This window comes from Geospiza fortis, unplaced genomic scaffold (genome assembly GCF_000277835.1).
Source record: "Geospiza fortis unplaced genomic scaffold, GeoFor_1.0 scaffold396, whole genome shotgun sequence".
Taxonomy (NCBI): domain Eukaryota; kingdom Metazoa; phylum Chordata; class Aves; order Passeriformes; family Thraupidae; genus Geospiza; species Geospiza fortis.
The window spans coordinates 3,912,802-3,933,049 of NW_005054345.1; the positions used below are offsets into that span (position 1 = coordinate 3,912,802).

The following is a 20,248-nucleotide window of genomic DNA, read 5'->3' on the forward strand; positions in this document are numbered from 1 at the left end:
TTGTCCTTTTTATATAAAATTTGCATTTGAAGCCCCTCAATTTGCATTTTCTCCAACCCAGGATTAAATTAGTTCCCTCCCCCCCACCCACAGTGAAATAGGTCTGGCTTTAATTTAAATTGCTGTGTGAATACAATTTTCCAGGCAGGTAAACACAAAATAATTTTCACAGCATGTTCTTTCTCAGGGTCTTTGACGTGTGTATGTTGTGAGAGAAGTTGTTAATAAATTTGAATTTCAGAAGCAGTGAAAGAGAATCTCCTTTTAACTATTCACTGCAAAGTGCAATGCAACAGTTGGCCAGATGAGAACATGATCAGAGGTGTAATTGTGGCTGTCCAGCCTGTTCTGAGCAGGCAGGCTCCTTTTGGAGCAGTTGATTTTTCCATAATTAAAATTGTGGCAGTGCAATTTGGAGATCAGCCCTCTGTGGCAATAGGGAAGCGATGGATTTAGTCAGCTGGGGCTGGGGCTGCTCAGGTTCCTCTGAACTGCTTGTCTAAAAATCAAAATACACTTGAAGGCCTGTCCAGAATAGTGCTGGGCATTCACTGTGGACATCTCCAGCCTGGTGGAGCCCTGCAAGTTCCATTTTCAGTAGCTTTTATTCGAAGAGGGGTTTGTTACAGCTGCCACCCTCTTAATGAACTGCAGCATGGTCTAAAGAAAACCTAAATAACAGTTTATGAAAACTCTGCCCAGATTGTGGGGAATCTGCCTACCAAGAGTCAGCCTGGGCAACATTTTGCCTTGAATTTGACATTTTGTCAAATATGATCTTCAAACTTAACTTCCAAGGTATTATAAAGAGCTGGGAATTATTTTTGGTCAAAGAGTTTGTCAAAGAAATGGAAAATATTCTTGCAAGAGGGAAATAGGGAGAAGACTGACTTCAGTGAGGAGGGAAGCAAAGTGAACAAAAAGAAAAAAAAATTTTTATGAAAATGGCAAAGCATTTGCTTCTGCCATTCTGATTTGAGTTTCTCAGAATGGAGACTGTAAATGAAAAGTTTAAAATATGCCTGCATTTGAGATGTTTCAATTAATCCAGCCATGAAGTGGAACATTTTATTTTGCACAGGGCAAAGGCCAAGAGAAGTAGTTAAGCCAATACAAAATTCTTCAGGTTTTCCTTTTTGCTGAAAAGACAGAAAACAGTTTTTTATTTTCTGTTCTCTTTTTATTCTGCTTTGCTATTTGGCTTCAGAATTGAAACCTTTTTTCTGAGCTGGATTTTCAGATGCTGTTGTGCAAAGAGAAGGTTCTGGTGGGGATGCCTTTACCATGCAGGTGTGTTTCTGTTCCTGGCTGCTCTCCTGTTCTCACCTGGTTCTGTTTTTCCCCCCCTTTTTGAAGTTAGGAACAAGACACATTTTGGAGGCAATGCAGGCTGCAGGACATGAGATCACCACGCTGTTCCTGTGTGGTGGGCTGAGCAAGAACCCTCTCTTTGTGCAGATGCATGCTGACATTACTGGTGAGCTTGGGGAAGGGCATGAAAAGGAGTGGAAATACTTTTTTTTTAGGTGTCTAAGTACTTTGTCTTTGGAAAAATAAAGACTTCATATAGAGCTGTATTTTGCTGCATTGCCAAAAAATTTGCAATGAAATGTTCCTTCTATTGGCTTCACCCTATTTGACTTGTGACGCTTCCTGCTCAAGCTGCATCCATCCTATAGAACAATTCTTTCCTGAATTGCTTCCATGCCTGTGTCACTGATGTGGTTTAGGGCACAACACCTGGATCTTTCCTCTTGCAAGGTGTTGCCCTTGGTTTTGTAGAATTCCTGGTGGGTGGAAGGCCCTGGTCGTGTGTTTGACTACAAGAGGAACTCCATGGTGTTTCATTCCATGATGTTTTTGGTCTCCCTTCAACCTGTGTGTATTGAACATCTCTGCACACCTGCGAGTCAGTTGAATACACTTCAAAAAATGTGGAAAAAATAACAAAATTTAGTGTAAAGGACTTCAGAGAAACATTGAGTGATGTGTGTTTTGGGTTTATTTCAAATTAAGATCAGTTAAGGTGTCATAAATGATGTTTAAGGCCCAAATTTGGGGAGTTTGGTCCAGAGATCTGACATCAAACATCAAACCACACTTTATAACCCTGAGGGACAAGCAAAAAACATAATGCTTGTTGACCTTAAAATTCACTAAATATATTGTAGTCTAAGTGATGCTTTGTGAAAAATGTTGTTAAGTCCATGCCTTTCCTTCAAAAACTCACATATTTTAGGTGAATTTCAGCTATGTGTAGACTTGGGCTGCTGGGTGGTGATGTGTAAAAGAAAAGATCTGTGAAAAGGTATTCTGATTAAAATGTAATCACAAGTTCTTTGACTGTAACTAATGGCCAAGTACAATTCAGTACAAAAAGGCCTTTTTGCAGTCTGGAGTTCTCCCCCATTTGTAAAATCAGTGACTGACAAGGGATGTCAGAGTTCATCTGACTGAAATGCTCTTGGTTATGTTGAACTCATTAGAGCCTATCAGATAAAATAACTAACATTCCAGGATCAATCCCCCATTCTTTCCTGAAAAGAAAAAAATCTGAATATATTATTGTTAGCGACAAATGCCCATGACTCAGCCATGCAGACATCCAATAGATAATTCCACAGGCCACTTAAAAAGTATCTTGATCTTTTTGTTTGCCTGGTAAGAATTCCGTATTCATTCTGACCGTGCGGGAAATGGGCAGTAAATTTTAGAGCACGCTGAAAATTGCTCACTGACGCCTGGCAAAGAGCCACAGAGCTCTGAGCTTGAGATTTGCTGTTCCAAGCTGACCCCAGTCCTGAGCTGTGCTTCAGCTGAGCTGCAGGAATTCTCAGGTTGCATCGACTAACTGAAAGCTTGGTGCAAGGTGAATTTGCTTTTTTATAGCAATAATTTTATTTCTCATTTTGCAAAGTGTGCATTTTGCCTTTTTCCTCTATGGAAGTTGTTTGTGGCTGATTTTAGGACTTCACCCAAATTTCAGCTCCTTCTAATCTTACAGCTGGCTCTCAGGAGCAGCGTTTTTTGGGGTATAATATGGTGGAGACTGTTCTGAGCCGGAATCCCTGCTCCCACCCCTGTATTTGCATCATCATTCACTGAATGACATTATCTCAGTACTGAAAATGCAGACATGTGCCAAATACTGCAGGAATATTAAATTTTTCAGTTTAGTGAGGATAAGCATCTGAAACGCAGCTAGAAAAGTGTTTAGATTTATGCTCTTGGTTTAGATTTTTCAGGGGAATTAAGAAAGCAGGCTAGTTTTTGTTTGTTTTTTTAGCCCTTTCCTGCTTTTCTTTACACTAATGAAACAGGTCTCAGAAAATTCTGCATAAACCAAGGGAAAGTATGTTCTCAATAGTACCCATGGGTGATGAAACACTAATATTTAATTCTACTTTAGAATTATTCTACTTAGAATCTTGTTTGCTTGTTTTTCCAGTGTTTTAATTTTGTTTTCCAGTATCTTGCACAAATTGGAAGACAAGATTTCTTTTATTATTTCATACATAGCTTGAGAAAATTTACTACTCATATTTTCATGTCTTCCAGCAAAACCAGGCTGGCTTTGTTGGCTGTATGTTCAAAACCAAACACAAACAGTCTTTTTTTGTTTGTTGCAAAAGAGACAAAACGGAGACCGCCTTGTTTTCCCCTCCAGGTCAACTTTTAATAGGCACGTGGGTTTGGAGGGTGTGGGTAACAGGTTTATACCAAGCCCTTTGAATGAGATAAATAGCCAGTGTCAAAGATCTGGGGGGTTGTTTTTTGTGTGCTTTATGTTCTGCATTAATATTTTGCTAAAATGATTTTATTTAAATGCTGCACTTTCCTTGGAGCCTGGAACCACAGAGCAGAGAGATTTACATTAACCTAAAGCAGAATGTAGCTCTGAATGGGGTTTTGAATAATGGTTTTTGATTCCTTTTTTGTTTGTCTTTTTTTGTTTTAATTATTTGTGGAGCTGCTGGTGCTGCTGTGTTCTCTAACAGAGGCCTGGCTCTTCCCTCTGCAGGCAAACCTGTTGTGCTGTCCAAAGAAGTGGAGTCTGTTTTGGTGGGTGCTGCTATTCTTGGAGCTTGTGCTTCTGGGGATTTTGCATCTATCCAGGTATGCAGCACCTGATTTTATGTCATTTTCTGTTCAGTTTTAATGTGTCTTACACCTTGATTCTGCCACCACGCACACGCCTAAATCCAAGTGGAAAATTTTGTCCCTTCTCTACAGCCAGACAAGATCCAGCATCGCCTTCTCTCCACCCTCTGTTTAACTCCAGATATTATTTAGGTGTGTTGAGGATTCATTTGCCTTTGGACATGTGTGGGGACATGCACAGAAGCTGCTGTATATGAAGTTAGCCCATGTAATTTTACAGACAATACAGGGAATTTGGCAAGGCTCTGATCCTGCAGGAAGGTCACACTTTCATCTCAGTTACATTTGTCCTACTTTCCTTCCTTCATATTGAGGAATGTTAAACATAAGAAGCAACTAGCATTATTTATGCAGTAAAAAATAACACATCTTAGCTCTTGTCCTGCTCCCAGTGAATGCAGAGTTAATAATGAGGATGGAACTGCATGTTCATTCATGTTATTTCAGTCCATTAACAGCTGAAAAAGTAGCAATGAGGCTTTTATTTTTAGTGGATCAGTCAAAGCATGGCTTAGCTGCATTTATACAAACAACAGTGGCATCAGAAACCCAACGAAGGGTCTGAGTGTCCCAAATCATGCCTGTTTTCCCACCTGGCAATCCCATAAGCCATGTCGTCTCCTCATGCTGCACAAGGACACTGAAGAGCAAAATGCAGTTGGACAAAATGATTTATCAGGATGGTCCCTAATACATTTGTTGCATTTTGCTTTATAACATCAGGGACAGATATTTGTAGATGAAATTTTGCACAAAAGCTTATCTGGAGATATTTTGTGAAAAGGGAGGTCAGCTCCTTGACCTGGTTAAATTGGTGCAGTTCCACTGGAATCCATAAACAGCTCAGCATAAGCTGAGGAGCTGGGCTGTGCTTGGCAATTCTCCAGATGGGAATATTCTACAGTGCTGTGTAGGTTAGCACAAAGAGCAGTTTCCTTTCATAAGAATGTTTCCATTAAAATGAATCACATTGCAGCAAATACACAGTGCAACATATATATCTGTGTGTAATAATTTTAGCGCTTGTAAGGAGGCCTCATTTTGATAAATGTAATTTCAGTAGCAACTTTTGGTGACAGGAACTTCATTTCCAATTCTTACTCTTCCCTTAGTCTTCTGCCTCTAAACACACATTTCATTCCAAGCCTAGGACGTTTTTCACTACTGTACAATAACTGAACATCTTAAAACTGATTTTATTAAGTCTGTTTTTATCAGCATTGGAAAAAGCTAATGCTGTGAAGTTTTCTATGTTGTGTTTTATACAATTTTTGTGTATCCACTTACCTTTAGTTTTTAACCCTGCCCTTATGTATAAAAATATTTCAGAAGAATATCCAGTAATGTCAGAGATATGAATATTTTTAAAAGCATTTAGCTTTTAAATGGGATCACAAAGGAGAAATTGAATACATTTATTTTAGGGGTCAGGGAAGTGCAAATGTGTATCTACCAGTGCAGTTCAGTAACCTCACTGACATTTGTTTTTGTAACACATTTTCCAAAACAACTCTTTCTTAGAGGTGCTGCAAACATTCAGCATCTTTGTAGATTTTGCAAATACAGGTTATTACCTCTCCTCTAATAGATGGTTTGTGCTTAATTACTGTGCTTTCCAAAGCTCTTTGTTTGCTCAGTGTAATAGTAAAGGAGGGAGCTGTGGGTTTTTTACAATAACCTCTCTCCTTATGTCTATGGTTTTTTGAAAAGGATTTTTTACTGTATTTTTCCCAGTCACTGGTCGCATTTCTCAGAACAATTTTTGGACATTTCCACTCAATGTCAGAATCAAAACATTTAAAAGCTCCCTGGTTTTTATGGGTTGGCTGTTCTCCACTTTCTAAAACTCAAGCAGTTTTAGGACAGCTTGGAAGTAGCACCCAAATCTGGATACCTCTAAGTCACTTCTGTTAATCTTAGCCCATCTCTACCATGCTCTGCTGACAAGAGCTCTGGCTGCTGCCCACCAGGGATGCTGAATTTGATGGAATGTGCATCCTGTAGGTATTTGGGGCATGGGGCAGCCAGGTCAGAGCAGCTATCTCACTCAGAATCTGGACACAAAGGCAAGGTCCTCAAAATCCCCCAGGACATCCTTTTCAGCAGAGGAAAGACAAGGTGGGTCACCTAGGGAAGAGCCAACTCTGTGGTGACCTTATGGAGTAGTCAGAGTTAGGCTTTATTTACCTGCACAGGTCAGAAATGTGTTGGAATTGGGTGGTATTTCCTGGGGTAGCTCTGTGTCTGTGCTGGTTGCTGAACTCTCATCCTCCTGCACAGCCCTGGTGCTTGGTCCTGTGGTGCCCCATCTCTGGGATTTGCAGATGGGGAAGCAGCTGCTTCAGAGGATGGTTTTTCCAAGGACATACAGGCAGTCACCACACATGGCTGTTGATGCACCCACCCCACGTGGGACAGCAGGAGCCTCTCCCTGACCTGTTTTGAGCAGTGGGTCATGGTGGCTGGAACACTAAAGAGCTTTTCCTTTATCCTTTGGTGTCCCTAAATAAGTTTATTCTCACAGAGGAACATGCAGCAACATGCCTCCTGTCTCTTCTCCCTTCCCATACTGCAGCTCTTTGAACAATTCAGCATTTTGTTCTAATTCTTCATTTTCACATATTTTTCTTCATATTTCAAGTGATTTGTGCAAAGTTTTTTGTGCTTTCTATGACAACATCTGTATTAACGCCAAAATTCTCAATATACTCAGCCTTTACAGAGAAGCCTTGGAAATGAAGGTTAATGCAAAAGCTGTGACCAAACAGGTTAATTTGCAAGCTCCTAGTGTGGACTGAAAAGTTCAAGCCCCTTGAAGCTGCAATTTCATCTTTAGGTAATTCTATCAAGGGAAGATTTATAACCTCCATCTCTCAGGCCTGGTCACCATATGTTGTTGCTTCAAAGAATGTTGACTTCCCTATTTTCCTCTTCATTTACTCTCCCTGCATTTTTCTCCTCTGTGGTAAAACAATTGGTCTATCCAAAAAGAAAAAAAAAAAACCACACAGTGTGGTGAGTTCTTCCCTATTTCATCTCTGGATTATTTAGTCTCTAGAAACTCCAGAAAGGAGAGAAAGTCCTCTGAATTTCATCTTGGTTTGTCTTTTCATTTGCCCCTACAGATGCTGCACTCTTTTTCTCTTGAGTGGTTTTGTGGGAGCTCTAACCCAGCCTGGCTGGGCCCCAGCAGACAGTGCTGTGTAAAACAGCGTGGCATAAAGATTTGTGAAATAGACTGTATTTTTGGGAGTTGGATTTTTGAAATACATGCTCTATCAAATGAAATAACTTTAACACTGCTGGCTTAGGTGGGTCAATTTATTGGTTCTAGCCATTCCTTTCATGCTGAGCAACAGGATCCTGCTTTTCTATGGGATTGTTTCTATAGTAAAAATATAGTTTCCGGTTTAGCCAGCCAGCAATTCCTTCTCAGTAAAATGTTCAATAAATAAATGTCAAAGTTTCCAGTATATCCTCGTTACTCTGCCTCACTCGTATGTAATTGAAAATGGGAAGAAGGTGCTGTTTGATTTGGCAGTCATCCAGCTAATTTTTTTTTTTTTGATAGCCCACTCTTTGGGACAGAGCTGTACACCAGGGAACAGGATTATTGCCTTATAAAACCCTGCAGCTCACTGACTATTCCTTAATTGCGTATTAAAGCAATTAATAAAATTACCTGTATGGAACCAGATTACCAGATTTATTTTGGATATGCTGCATTCACATGGGGCATTGTTACTGGCCAGCATGGGAGAGAAGAAACTCTGATTTTCTAGAGTGCATTTTCTTGGTAACTCTATAATCAGCTTTCTGTGAATATTTTTGGTGTGAAACGCTGAACTAGCATTTAGAATCTAAGTGACTACAAGATTTTTCATGTCTGAAATTAACTTTTAAAGGAGATTTAGCCTTTCCTTTGTTGGTTTTGGTTGTTAAGCAAGTTGATGGTATAGCCTGCAAAAAGATAGGGAAAAGCTCTTTTTTTCATTGTTTCTATAAAGCAGGTCATAGGTGCATGAAAATGAGCTGGATTCTATAGGAAGAGGTGTTAGGTAATTATCTCATGTGGATTAGCTGAATTGTTTAGCAGCTGAGCAGGTGAAGAATGCCCTGGGTCCAGCCTGCAGCCCTGGAAGCAGCCCCAGGAGCCTTGGGGCTCGTGGTCCCCTGGCTCAGAGTCTGTGGACTCTATGGTGGGAGTTGAACTTAAGGTGGTGCAGGAAATAATTCACTCACAACTCTGTACCCACAGAGCCTGGAAGAGTTTTGTTTGCACTGCTGGGTTTTGCTTCATTTGATGGACATCTCCTGTCAGTTAGCTCAGGATGACGTTGGGTGGTAGAACACAGAGGGAAAAATCAAATAACAAGCCCCACAGATAGCAGAAGTTTTATAAAGATCAGCCAGGAAGAACATAGGACACACAGAGTGTTTGCCTTGTAACAATTAAAGTGTTACAGACAGTCATGAATGTAAAGAAGTTCCTGAGTACAATTAGTCTACAACCTTGGTAATGGACCAACTGGCAATGGGGAAGAGACAACATTTTCATAAGAGCTCCCATAAATAGTACTGGGACATATTCAACTTTTGTGCTGACAGAACTGGAGGGGGTTAGGCCATTTCCATTTCTGGATCAGGCTGTTTCTGGTGTAATTTTGTTCCATTTATTTCAGTGGACACGCTGCAGTTGATGATCTGATCCTCTATTCCTCTTCCAAAGCATCACCTGTCAGGCCATGGATTGAAATTCATGCAAGCGTCCCGTGATTTCCATATTTTCAAAAGCAGGGACTGAGTGGAAGATCAGGGAAGGGATAAGTTTTTCCTTAGAAATGGTAATAACTTGGGAAATCAAAAGAGGAAATAAAATTACTTCTCCCTGTTGAGTTCAGGAATGCTGCCTTCCCTCATCTCATTAAAAATTTAAAACACTCTTGTTTTTGAGCAGGGTGAATTAGTAATTAAGTGCTATAATCAACTTGTGTAAACATAATATTGAAGGAGGACAGCAAATTAATCATTTCTTTGGCTTGCCTTACCTAATTAATGCACCTTTTAGCAAAGGCCTTTCTGCCATGTTGGTTTTTTTCTCGCATTCCCTTAATCAGAGGATTTTGGAAAGGCAGAGGAAGGAGATGGTTTTTCTTAGGCACCATGATGTACACAAGGAATGTGTTAAGGTGCTGTGACCTTGCCTTCCTTTTCTTCAAGAACTCCAAATCTGCTCATGTAGAGTTTGAGCCCAAGGTTTAGTGGAGACCATCCTCGGGCACAAAGTAAAAAGCTCCTGCTCTCTTAGGTAGGCATTGGTTGGTTCTCTAAGAGACTTTGAGAACCAAACTATTTTATGTAAAATGTTCAATGCCTTGGAGAATATTTACATCTAACCAAGACTGGGCTCAGGGCAGCAACTTGGCAGTAGAACTCCATCCCTTTACCTCTTTCCTTGGTGTTTTGACACTGAAATATGGCTTTCCCTAGCTGAGAGTGGTTTCTTTTCCCCTGTGTTATAAAGTTAGATTCAATATGGCATGCATGAAACCACCAAGATACTGGCAATGCCTCTGGCTTTTGTATAGAGTCAGCTGCCTCCTTACCAGAAATCTTGAGAGAAATATAGATGAGAGAGAGAAATGAAAAGGCAGTGATTTAATGGCCACTGTCCAGTTCCTTGTGGCCTGGTGTTTATGGTACAAAGAGTGCCTTTTTAGTTAGCATATTTTGGCCTTACTGTCAGAAGTCTTTGCAGTGAGGGTAAAAAGCAGATGAATCACTACTACTCTTTTGCCCTAAGGATGATCCTTCTGTATTAAAGCTGAGGAATATAAATGCTGGTTTGTCTCTGCCAAGCACAGAATGAGCTTTTAATCAGTTTGAGAGTGTGACTTTTTTCACTTTCCAAGCCACAACAAGTATGTAGAAACCTTTCTACTTTCTTTCAGCTGACTCCAGTGGACAGCATTTCCATGTGGCTGGAGTTCCTCTCTTGGTGGGAGTTAAATCACACACACAAACACCACCATGTAGAGATCACACAGCTGAGATGTGGCTGTAGCTGCTCGCACGATGCTTTCACAAAAGTGCTTAGAAAAGTACCCTCTGCCTTGTTGCTGTTTACTGACATGTGATACTGGTTGACATCTGTTGCCCTTCTCATTTGAGGTCTGTTTGCTTTACTAACTTTAACATTTCCACATTGCTGTGCTGCTGAAGTGCAGATACACAAATCTCCTTGCAGTCCCCAAGGTCCTTTTATGAGAAGCAGAGCTGCCATCATTTGATATCATCCTGCTGGCTGCCTTTTATACTGGAGTGGAGAGAAATAATTCTGCTGCTGTGAAATGTTCTTGGGGGAGTGCAATGTCTAGTGCTATATGTTGTCATACATTTGATGTATTATCAGATCAGTACATGCTGTGCAGTAGTGTTTAGTTCATTGTCACAGCAGATGATTTGTGGTTGGTTTATATCACTTGAAATTATTACAGGTAAAAACTTGTCTAAGTAAATGTCAAAGTTTGTCATAGCAGGTCACATAGCTGCTGCAGTGACAGATGATCTTAGTCCACAATCCTGATGCAGCATTCCCAGTTAATGCAAATCAGCGTTGATCCAGGATTGCAGAGGAGTGACACCAGTTTACTCCAGTACCCCAGTCCAGTCAAGCACTGGGGGGCATCATCTGACTTTCAAGTAGGCAAGAAGCTCAGCTGGAGACAGGCAGGACTGCCCATGTGCTGAAGTGCTTTACTGGATCAGAGCCCAAAGAGGAATCTGACACAGTGCACTGGGAGATGACACATCTTGAGATGATAAAGGTGATTAGAGCTCTTGCAGTTGGTTTGTGTTATTGCTCCTTCAGGAACAAGCTGTGGATGCTACAGGTAATGGGACACAAAGGCTATGTCTTTTGTTAAGTGCTGTCCTTTTTGTGGAAGCTCAGCGTGCTGCATTTCAAATGTCAGGCAGTACACAAATGTTCAGATTTGGAATTTCTCAGTAACTCTTTAATGACAGGGAAAGGCAGCTGCAGTGAGTCCGTGTGATATATCTGCTATAACAGAACTGCCCATTTACAGGAGCTGAGTGTTTGGCACAGCTCTTCTAACACTGGAGGCAGCAACCTCAGCAGTCCAGTACTTAGGGATGTGGCCTTGTTGCTGCTCTGAAAGCAGAAACAAGCATGAAATACCACACTAATGAAATAAACCATGGCCTTTCATTTGGGCAGTGGTGGAAGGAGATGGGGCACCATGTGTCAGGATATCAATGTGACTTCCCTGTTTATTAATTCTGGCTGAGAGTGGTGATAAAGATTTTATTACCTATTTTTCACATTTATGAGGATGGTCTGAAAAGGTAATGAAGACCTCTTGGAGGGAAGCATGACAAAAGAAATCTATTTAACCTGTCTTTATGCTGAAAGTGTAGCTGGCTTTGCACAGTGGCACAGCTCCACTGACTTCTCTCAAGTTCTGGTTCTTTCACACCCTGAATTACTGTGTTAGAAACAACCACATGTATGTGAATATAACCTTCTCTGTCTGTAGGATTAACACTTACATTGTCATGTCTTTAAAAAAGCTGAAAGCTCACATCAGCTGATGCTGGCAAAGAATAAGATGTAGTGTTTTGTTAATCTGCACAAGTTGAGACTCTTTTTAAACCAATGGTGTTTTTCTCATCTGTCAGTAAGCCCAGGACCTGGCAAGCAGGAGAAAAAATGCTGCCTGGAATAGTGCAGCTTCTGCTGCTGCATATTTTTGTAACAAACCATGAAATGACCACAGTGGACTTTGTGAAAGGAGATGTACAATTAGTTGATTTTTTTTTCAAGAAGAATAAGATTAAGATCAGCTTGTAGAAGTTTAATAATATCGCAACCTTACAGTTTTTTCAGCTTGCTGACCCTGTCTTTTCTTGAGGAAAACCATAAATATGAGGAAACCATAAATGTGTCTTTGTAGCAGACAGATACTTTCTTAAAAGCGTACTGTGATCCTTCCCCTTTCTATTTTAGGGACCGATTTTATCCATGTGCTCAGAGACACAGCTGAAGTCATTTGGACCTTGGTCTCCCCTTCTGTCCAGGCCATTTAAGCAAGGAAAAGTGTGATAGCAATATTTTATAGGAAGGATGAGGACAAAAGAGGGTACCATGGATCTTTTGTAACTGTCAGTAGCCAAGAAGGTCCTTTTCAGAGCGTGTCTTGCTTAAATGATGTTTGGGATGTCAGACAAGTTAAAGTCTCTGTGCCCTCACCTCTTCAGTAGCTGAGCAGAACAACCTTCAAGTTAGGCACTGGAGAATTGGAAACTCAATCTGGCTACATTGTGAGATTAATTTTCCATCTGGGATTTGCACTCTTGCTATGTCAGCACAGGGATCAGACTGTTCCGTGGCCAAGCACGAGCATGTGGAGTCACAGCACTGTCTGAAATGCTTGAATGTCTTTCACTCTGAAGTTTGTGAAGGACATTATGATCACTTAATTGTGGGATTTGGTGCCACTAGTTCAGACCACTAGGACATACTTTTGCTGCCCTATACTTGAAAAAGTTTTATGTTTTACATATGCTGTTATCCTTGCTCCTAAGGTTTCTAGAGGGGTTTGTTTCTTAACATTTTCTCTCTCTGTATAGTTTAACAAGACTGTTTACTATCTCAGAGTGTCCAATGCATTTTATTGTGATTAACAGTAAACACATTTTTCTTTATTCCCTTTCATATAATCACGGATCTGAAATGGTGAAGGAGAGATCCCATAACACCTATTAGAAGGCAGCTGCTTTTTTAAGGTGTTGTCTTTCCTCAGAATTGGAATCCAATTCGCATTCTCTTTTCTTTGTTCAATCATGTGTTCTTGTTTCCTTGGTTTCTTAGATTAAGACATATAACAACCATTCCCAACCCTTTCCTTCTTGTTTTGATACAACTTTTTACATGTCCTGTGCTTAAAATTTCTGTGGCACAGTTTGAAGTTGGACAGTGGGATATAGAGAATCCATATAAAATTCCTTTGTGGCTCTGTTTTGTTTTTACTGGGACACGTGTCCACGTAATGAGTAGCAAGACCATAATTGTCACTCTTGAGGGAAATAAAGGCAGAAAGGCTGACCACCAAGCGGGCATGGAAAAGCCTGACTTGCAGATTTTTGCACAAAGATATTTCTCCAGATGAGGCTTGAAAAACATTGGGGGAGCACAAACAGGGAGAGCTGCTGTGCCCATTTCTTGCTGTGCCTTATAAGTGCACAGCAAAAGCGAGTTGGGTTGTTGTCTTAGGAATGATTTATGGGGCATGTTCTCAATGTGTAGCATTCCTGGGAGCTGCATTCCTCTGAGCATCACTAACCCTCAGTACAGAAATACCTCCTGACCCATGCAGGGTCTGTTTGTGGGAGCACCTGCTGTCAGCTGCTGTTTGCCACGCAGCTTCCAGAGTCCTTTGCCAGGTAGAGGTTTTAGGGAGGAGTGTGGGTGTGGGAGCTCTGGGGGGAGCCAAGGAACAGAGAAAAGTGTTGTGGCAATGGACTCCTCACTAATGAGAGATGGTTAGATCTGACCATGTCACTTCTTTGGAAGTTTGGGAAGCACAGGGGACCCCCTTGAGGGAGAACTCTCTGGAAAAGAAACCAACTTCTAATCAATAGTTTTTCCTTTGAAAAGTCTCTGCATGACAGGCATATGTGGGAGGGCTGTACCATCGTCCATCCCAACCTCTCCTTCCCAAAACTATGGGGTGGATGATGATAACACATCACCTTTGAAAGGTGCCTTCATTGCCCAGCCCTGTAGCACAAACACCTTGGATGTACTCAGCAAAATACTGCTGAGCCTTGTAGCCTGCAGACTCCTTTTGCTTTCAAAATGTCTGCTAAGACTTAATTTCTGCCTAACTTTCCCAGACTGGTGGTTTTCTATATGTTGTTGTGAAATCACCCATTTCTGTTAACTTTAAATAGTTTAGGTATTGGATGCTGTATCTTTAGACCAGACTGAGGGAAGCAGCTCATGTATCTTCCAGGAGATAAATGGGATGTGTGTTAGGCTCTAGGTTGGGAGCTGGCACTTAGCTGAGGTGTGGGAGGTGAGTAATGGCCCTAAAGATGCTAAGCTGTGTGAAGCCCTTCTGATAAATGGGGCCTTTTTGTGATGAGCTCTCCTCACGTTCCTGGACTGGTTGGCATAAAAGCTTTGAGCATACAAGCACATTACTCATTATTTACTGGTTGTGGTTGCAAGGTCATTTAATTTTGCAATAGTCCCATCTAAGGGATGATTCTTGCATTGCATGAAAGAGAGACTATGCAAGATTCACTTCTTTTTTATTTGCTTTGTGTAACTTTGCCCCTGTAGATATTCAGCACATTTGCCATAAGACACAAAATGCCAAATGTGTGGCTTTCTGGACATGGACCTTCCACTCATCCCAGGGGAGAATCAGGCATGGAAAGAGAATAAAGATAGGAATGGGACTTTTCTCTTTCAGCACTAAATCCCCAGTAGCCACCATCTCCTTCTCTCTGCTCCCACTCTGATGTTGTTTATTCTTTCATCTTGTACTTTTGCCTCTGGTTTGTGCCTCTCTTTTGTTTAGTAATTTTCACTTTTTCTTTTCACACCTCTTGGTCTTCTCTCTTCTCCTCTCTTCTCCTTTCCTCTTTCCTCCCAACTCTTTCCACATCTGATTCCCTTACCCCTGTCCTCACATAATGAAAAGCAAAGAGTCAGGGATGGTTTGTGGCTCAGTCACTGCTGATCCCTCACCTCAGGACCCCTCTCAAGGCTTTCAGGACTTCAGCAAAGCCTTGTGGCAATCCCCTCTGTTTTCTGGGCACAGCATATGAGCACTGACTGGGCTGTGCCAGTGCTCTTGGACTGGAAGGGGGGAGATTTGTGATGGCACTGATCACAGTGCTAAAATAAACTGTCCTTCCTCAGCCAGAGGAATAGGAGTTTGTAAGTGCCAGCATTTTATACACAAACTGAAGGACAGGGCTGAGGGAGCCAGCTGCCCAGGTTAGCTGCTCAGGATCTGAAGATGGCAAGGCTTTAAAAGCAGAGAGCCAGAAGAAGTCATTTATATTAAAACAAACTCTGTCATGAGTCATTTGACTTCTTTTTCTCTTACACACATAGTTTATGTCCCAGGCCTTCTAAGGCCCGGGTAACATCTGATACTCTTTAGGCTGAGCCGGCTTTAGTAGGAGTGGGATCCTGCTTCCACTTACACTGTACCACTTAGAACTCTATTTAATTTGAGTCTTGTGTTTACAGGCTGTAACTGTTACTTATTTGTCATTTTTATGGTAATAAAAAGATTGTTTGTCTGTGATTCAGTCCTTGCTGTGCTGTTGAATAGGTCTGTGTCCTTCAGCAGAGGAAAAGAGAGACTTTTGCTTTTCACCTCATTCATTTTTCTCATGCAGCTCCAGTCAGGTCAGCAGGCAAGAGGGGTGCAGGTCCTTCCCTTCCCTCCCAACCACAGTCTCAGGCTATTGATGTCAGCAGAGCATCACTCCACATTTTTCACACCATTTGCAATGACGTGAATGTGATTTTTCTTCCCTTCTCCTTCAAAAGAGCCAACACCAAAGTGTACCCTGTCTGCAAAATACAGCTTTGTCTCTTTTGCCATTTTTCTTATTTTTTCATTCTCTCCTTTGTCTCGTATCTTCTGATCCCAGGTTTTTGTTTAAACATTTTTACCAGGTGCAAAAAATAGTTAATTGCAGGTAGGAGATGTGAAAGGTGTATAAATTCTTCAAGTCTTGTTCCCTGCTTATGCCGAGGCCTATAGAGATCTGAAAGGGGAGAATGAAACACAAAGGGCAGGAAAGCTTTGTCCTACTCCAAAGTTTACAGGGAAAGGCTTCAACCCCTTCCCATCCAGCTTCCCTGGACAAGGATAACCCTCAGGCCCCCCTGCTAAAGGAGGCTGCACCTTAATTAAGAGCATGACTCTTGTTCCCTCTAGTGGCTAATTACACAGCATCTCTCACACCAGTGTCATTCCGCTGCCTTCCTGCTTCCCTGCCCAATCTTTCTACCCTGCACCCTTTTAAAATATGTTTTGTAACTGTCTAAATGTCTCCAAATGATGGTGTTTGCCATTATTTGAATTGTCCTCCAGAAAGCTGGAAACTCTCCCATGGATAGATGCAACACAGGAGTAGGGTTTAGGGCTGGAGAGGTTTTTGCTCCCGTTCAAACCATGGTGGAGTTTTCTGCAGCATTACCAGGAAGGGTTAAGGAAAAAGGGCTTTTCTTGGTTTATCAGCATCCCTGCTCCTATTGTAATTCCTTAAGTATGAACAGATATGGATGTCCAGAACTGTTGGACATCTCAAATCCCAGGCTTGTTTCATGTCCTGGAGATAAGGAGTGAGTTGCCTGGCCTTCCAGATCAAACAAATACCCTGTTAAAATGTGGTGTAGTGTTTCCTAAGGACACAGGAAAAATTCAGTGTTTGCCAAAGTAGTTGTTATTAACAGCCTGGTAATGGGAGGCACTCTGTGCTAGTTCAAATTGTCACAAACTACTGCGGCACCAAGTTCTTCTGAGTATAAATAAAAGCAGAATTTTGCAATGAGAAAACAATCTGTGTAACCTAACTTGAGAGGCAGAGTACACAGACTTTATTCCCACCTTAGCCACTGATTTTGTCTGTGACTTTGGCCAAGTTGTGTAACTTTTTTCTTCTTCCTCCTAAGTTTGAAGCAGATTTAGTGATGTTTAGATACCTCACAGTTTGGGTTGTTGTATTAAAGTGATAGAACAAAAAGTGCAAAGAAAATCTATGGTGATGCTAAAGGTGTTGCTCTGGTGGGTTAAAATAAGTCAGAATGGAGAGGCTGTAGATTGACAACAGATTTACACATAATTGGATCATCTTTTGACTTCAGAATTTTACTTTAGAACTGCAGTTTGCTATTGTGTTAATTCACATTGCTATGTGTATAATGTGGAAGATGGTTTATATACTGTGGCATGGTTACAACTCTGATGTTTGTATCAAGTTTTAGTATTTACAGCATTCAGAACATTTAAAGATTGTGTTGTACTTCTGCACAAAAATGTACTTTATTTGCAGAATTCTTGTTTTTAGAGGATATTTGGGAAGGCATGGGAGACCACATCCTTTAAAGCACAAATTCACTCAGGGTTTGGATTGGCAATTTCTTAGGAACAGCAAAGGCTAATTCCAGATCAGCATTTTCATTCCCAGCCTGGAGCTTTAGGTATCTAACGCTGTGCCCAACACTTAACTGAGGTGCTCTTCTTGCTCGGGGATGAACCCTTCTAAACTGCAGTTGTAGACATTTCTGGAGACTTCTGAAAATCAGATGTTGCCCTTTTTTGACTGCAGTGAGACCAGGATTAGCAGAAACAACAGATGCATCTTGCGTTGCTGAGCATTTTCTGAGGTGCATCTGAAACTGATTTGTGACAGGCCAGTAACCCAATGAGAGTAATGTAAAACATCCAGCAGGGTAAGACCTCCTCCTTAGAACTGTATCCTTTTTCTTGCATGCCTGGGTTGCATTTTTTTAAATTAAGTTACTGAGTTGTAGAATGGCCCACATTCCTTTATTCCTGTAAAACCAGAATGACTGACAGCTTTTAATTGCACATGCTCCTACTGTTTGTTGGGAGAGGAGGGGGCAGGATGGGATCCTACGAAATGTTTGAAATATTATGAATAGAGAAAAGATTGTTGAGCATGAAAAATGGCTTCTTATCAAGGGTTTAGTTAGATATGTTGCTGATCCTGTCTGATGTTATATAGATCTTCTCTAATTACTCCAATGTCAATAACCAAGCCAGAGCAGAACAATGGACAAGTGTGTTTAGAAAGGTGTGCAGTAAAATTCAGACTTGCATCAGATAAAAGTAATTTAATATCTTTCCCTCCCTTCTAGACTTGTCACAGCCAAAGAAATACCTTTGAACAAAAACTAGTTGGGGTTTTTTTCAGATTTGCTGCATGAAGCAATTTCCAAAGTACAGAATTGCTGCTAATGGAAAAGCGAAACAAATCTGGGGTTTTGAGCTGGTGGAGTGTTCGTGCAAGTGATTAGGCTGTACAAAAGGAGCATTCATCTTGAAATGACAGATAAGTGCTAAGGACAAGACTGAAAACTGTAAATATGTTAGCACTTTAAGCGAGAGCACAGCTTCAGCACTTGTGAGACTCATCAGCTGCTGTAAACAATATGGATCTTTGAGCTGATCTCTGCCGAGATCTCAGCACATCAGATAATGATAGAGTTGTTCATTTTTGCTTCTTCTGTTTTGGTTTGTTTTGTTTCCTTTCAGAACCTACTTTCTGCAGAGAACAGGCCTGTGGTGCTGCCAGCACACACTCACCTCCCTCCTGGAGCAGCCACCTTGGGGAGCAAAGGACAGGGCTGGGCTCTGCTCTCCCCACTTCTGCTCCAGTCTGGAGCAAAATGTGCAGCTGCACTGCCACCCTCCTTGCAGGGCTGTGCCCCCACCCACGGCTGGGGAAGGCTCTTTGAGCTCCTCCAGTTCACAGTCAGGACACTTCTCCAAGTGTGATTTTAAAAGGAACCATTCAGGTGGTGGCAGCAGTTTCTCCTGTGGGGATTTGCAAAGGGTTATCAATCAGTGGCTGAGCTGTACCATGGAGCATTTCATGTTGGGAAAGCTGCATACAATAGAAATTAATTTGAAACCAGTAAATCCCCTTTGCAGAGGACATGATAAAAAGCTGGCAGCCCACCATAGCTCCCAACACTCACTGAGGTTCTGCTCAGTGACCTACAAGGGAAAAGCTCCATGAACCATTTGGGCCTCTGCTATTCATCTCCTTTCCCAGCTTGCTGTCTTTAAATAAAAGGACAGATCTTCAACAGCCGGAATTGGCTCAGTTCTTAGGATCAGCTGAATGGTGAAGCACAAAGTGGTTTTTCTTCAGTTGTGTCGTCCATTGGCCAGATTTGCCTCCTCAGTGTTTGGTATTAATCTCATGGTGTTAGTGATTTCCATGGAATATATGAAGATCTGAGGTGCTTCACAGGAAAACAGAATATTCTGAGTTGGATGGACCCACAGGGATGATCAAGTCCATCTCTTAAATGAAGGGCCCCCAAATGGGAATCAAATTCACACCCTTGGCGTTATCAGCACCATGTTCTGACCAGCTGAGCTGATCTCAGGGCCTGTGAGGCTTAAAATTCAGGACCAATGAATCCAGTGATTACAGTCATGGAAAGTGTGCTGGGGCTTTCCCCCATAAGCACTTGAGGAACAGTGGGTTAGGAATTTCTCACTGAAGTGGCTGACGGGGCAAGGCTTGCTTGGAAGCAGGAGCCACAGTGTGCAGCTCACTGGGGGTTTCTTAAAAAGCTGGGAAAATAGGATGAGAAGTAAAAGTTGGAATGGTGGCTGGGTGTTGTGAGAACATCCCTCTGGAAGGATTTGGTGTTGTTGGCTTTTCTTGGAGATAAAATGGAGAGCTTATAAATCAGCTCCCCAGGCTTCCCACCTGGCCAAAACTTGGGAAGGTGGAGACCGTCCTGGGTGCTCTTCTCTGTGGGATCTCAGCTTTCAGGATGGCGCTGTGGTGGATCTCAGGCTGTGCCCAGCCCAGCTCTGGTGCCACTGGTGCCTCATTCCCCCAGCAAATGCACTTCTAATTCCAACTGGGATGCTTGCAGACAGAACCAGCCTTTGTTTTGGGCATGGGCAATTATAAAATGTGCTCTTTTCTATTTGCCAAGTGAATACAAATGCTTTATTAGGACATCTGCTAAGGGAAAAGATGCCTGAGATACCTTTAAAACTCCTGCTGGCAGTGCTGGGTGACAGGTTTGGATTTGCTCAGTAACAGAGGTTATTGAATATTACTGTAACCAAAGGCTCTTTCTGGCTCTGGGACAGGTGTGAATAAATAGTTCTTGGGTTTGGTTTTGTATAGAGAAACATCAGCCAGAGTGGTGATGAGGGTAACCTGACATTTGCCAGTAAGAATAGTTTATTCCAAATGAATTTGTTCAGTTTGGTGCCTACAGGTTTTCTGTGCAATAAATGTTACTGCAGTACACAGA

The 20,248-nt window shown here is 41.7% G+C and overlaps 1 protein-coding gene across 1 annotated transcript in view; it reads left to right on the forward strand.

The window, feature by feature from the left end:
- FGGY (FGGY carbohydrate kinase domain containing) overlaps positions 1-20,248 on the forward strand; it is a 113,918-nt gene that overhangs the window by 82,739 nt on the left and 10,931 nt on the right. The window contains exons 9-10 of the mRNA XM_031058592.1: positions 1,357-1,477; positions 4,022-4,116. Coding sequence (XP_030914452.1) covers positions 1,357-1,477; positions 4,022-4,116 — 216 coding nt within the window. The remainder of the gene's footprint in view (positions 1-1,356; positions 1,478-4,021; positions 4,117-20,248) is intronic.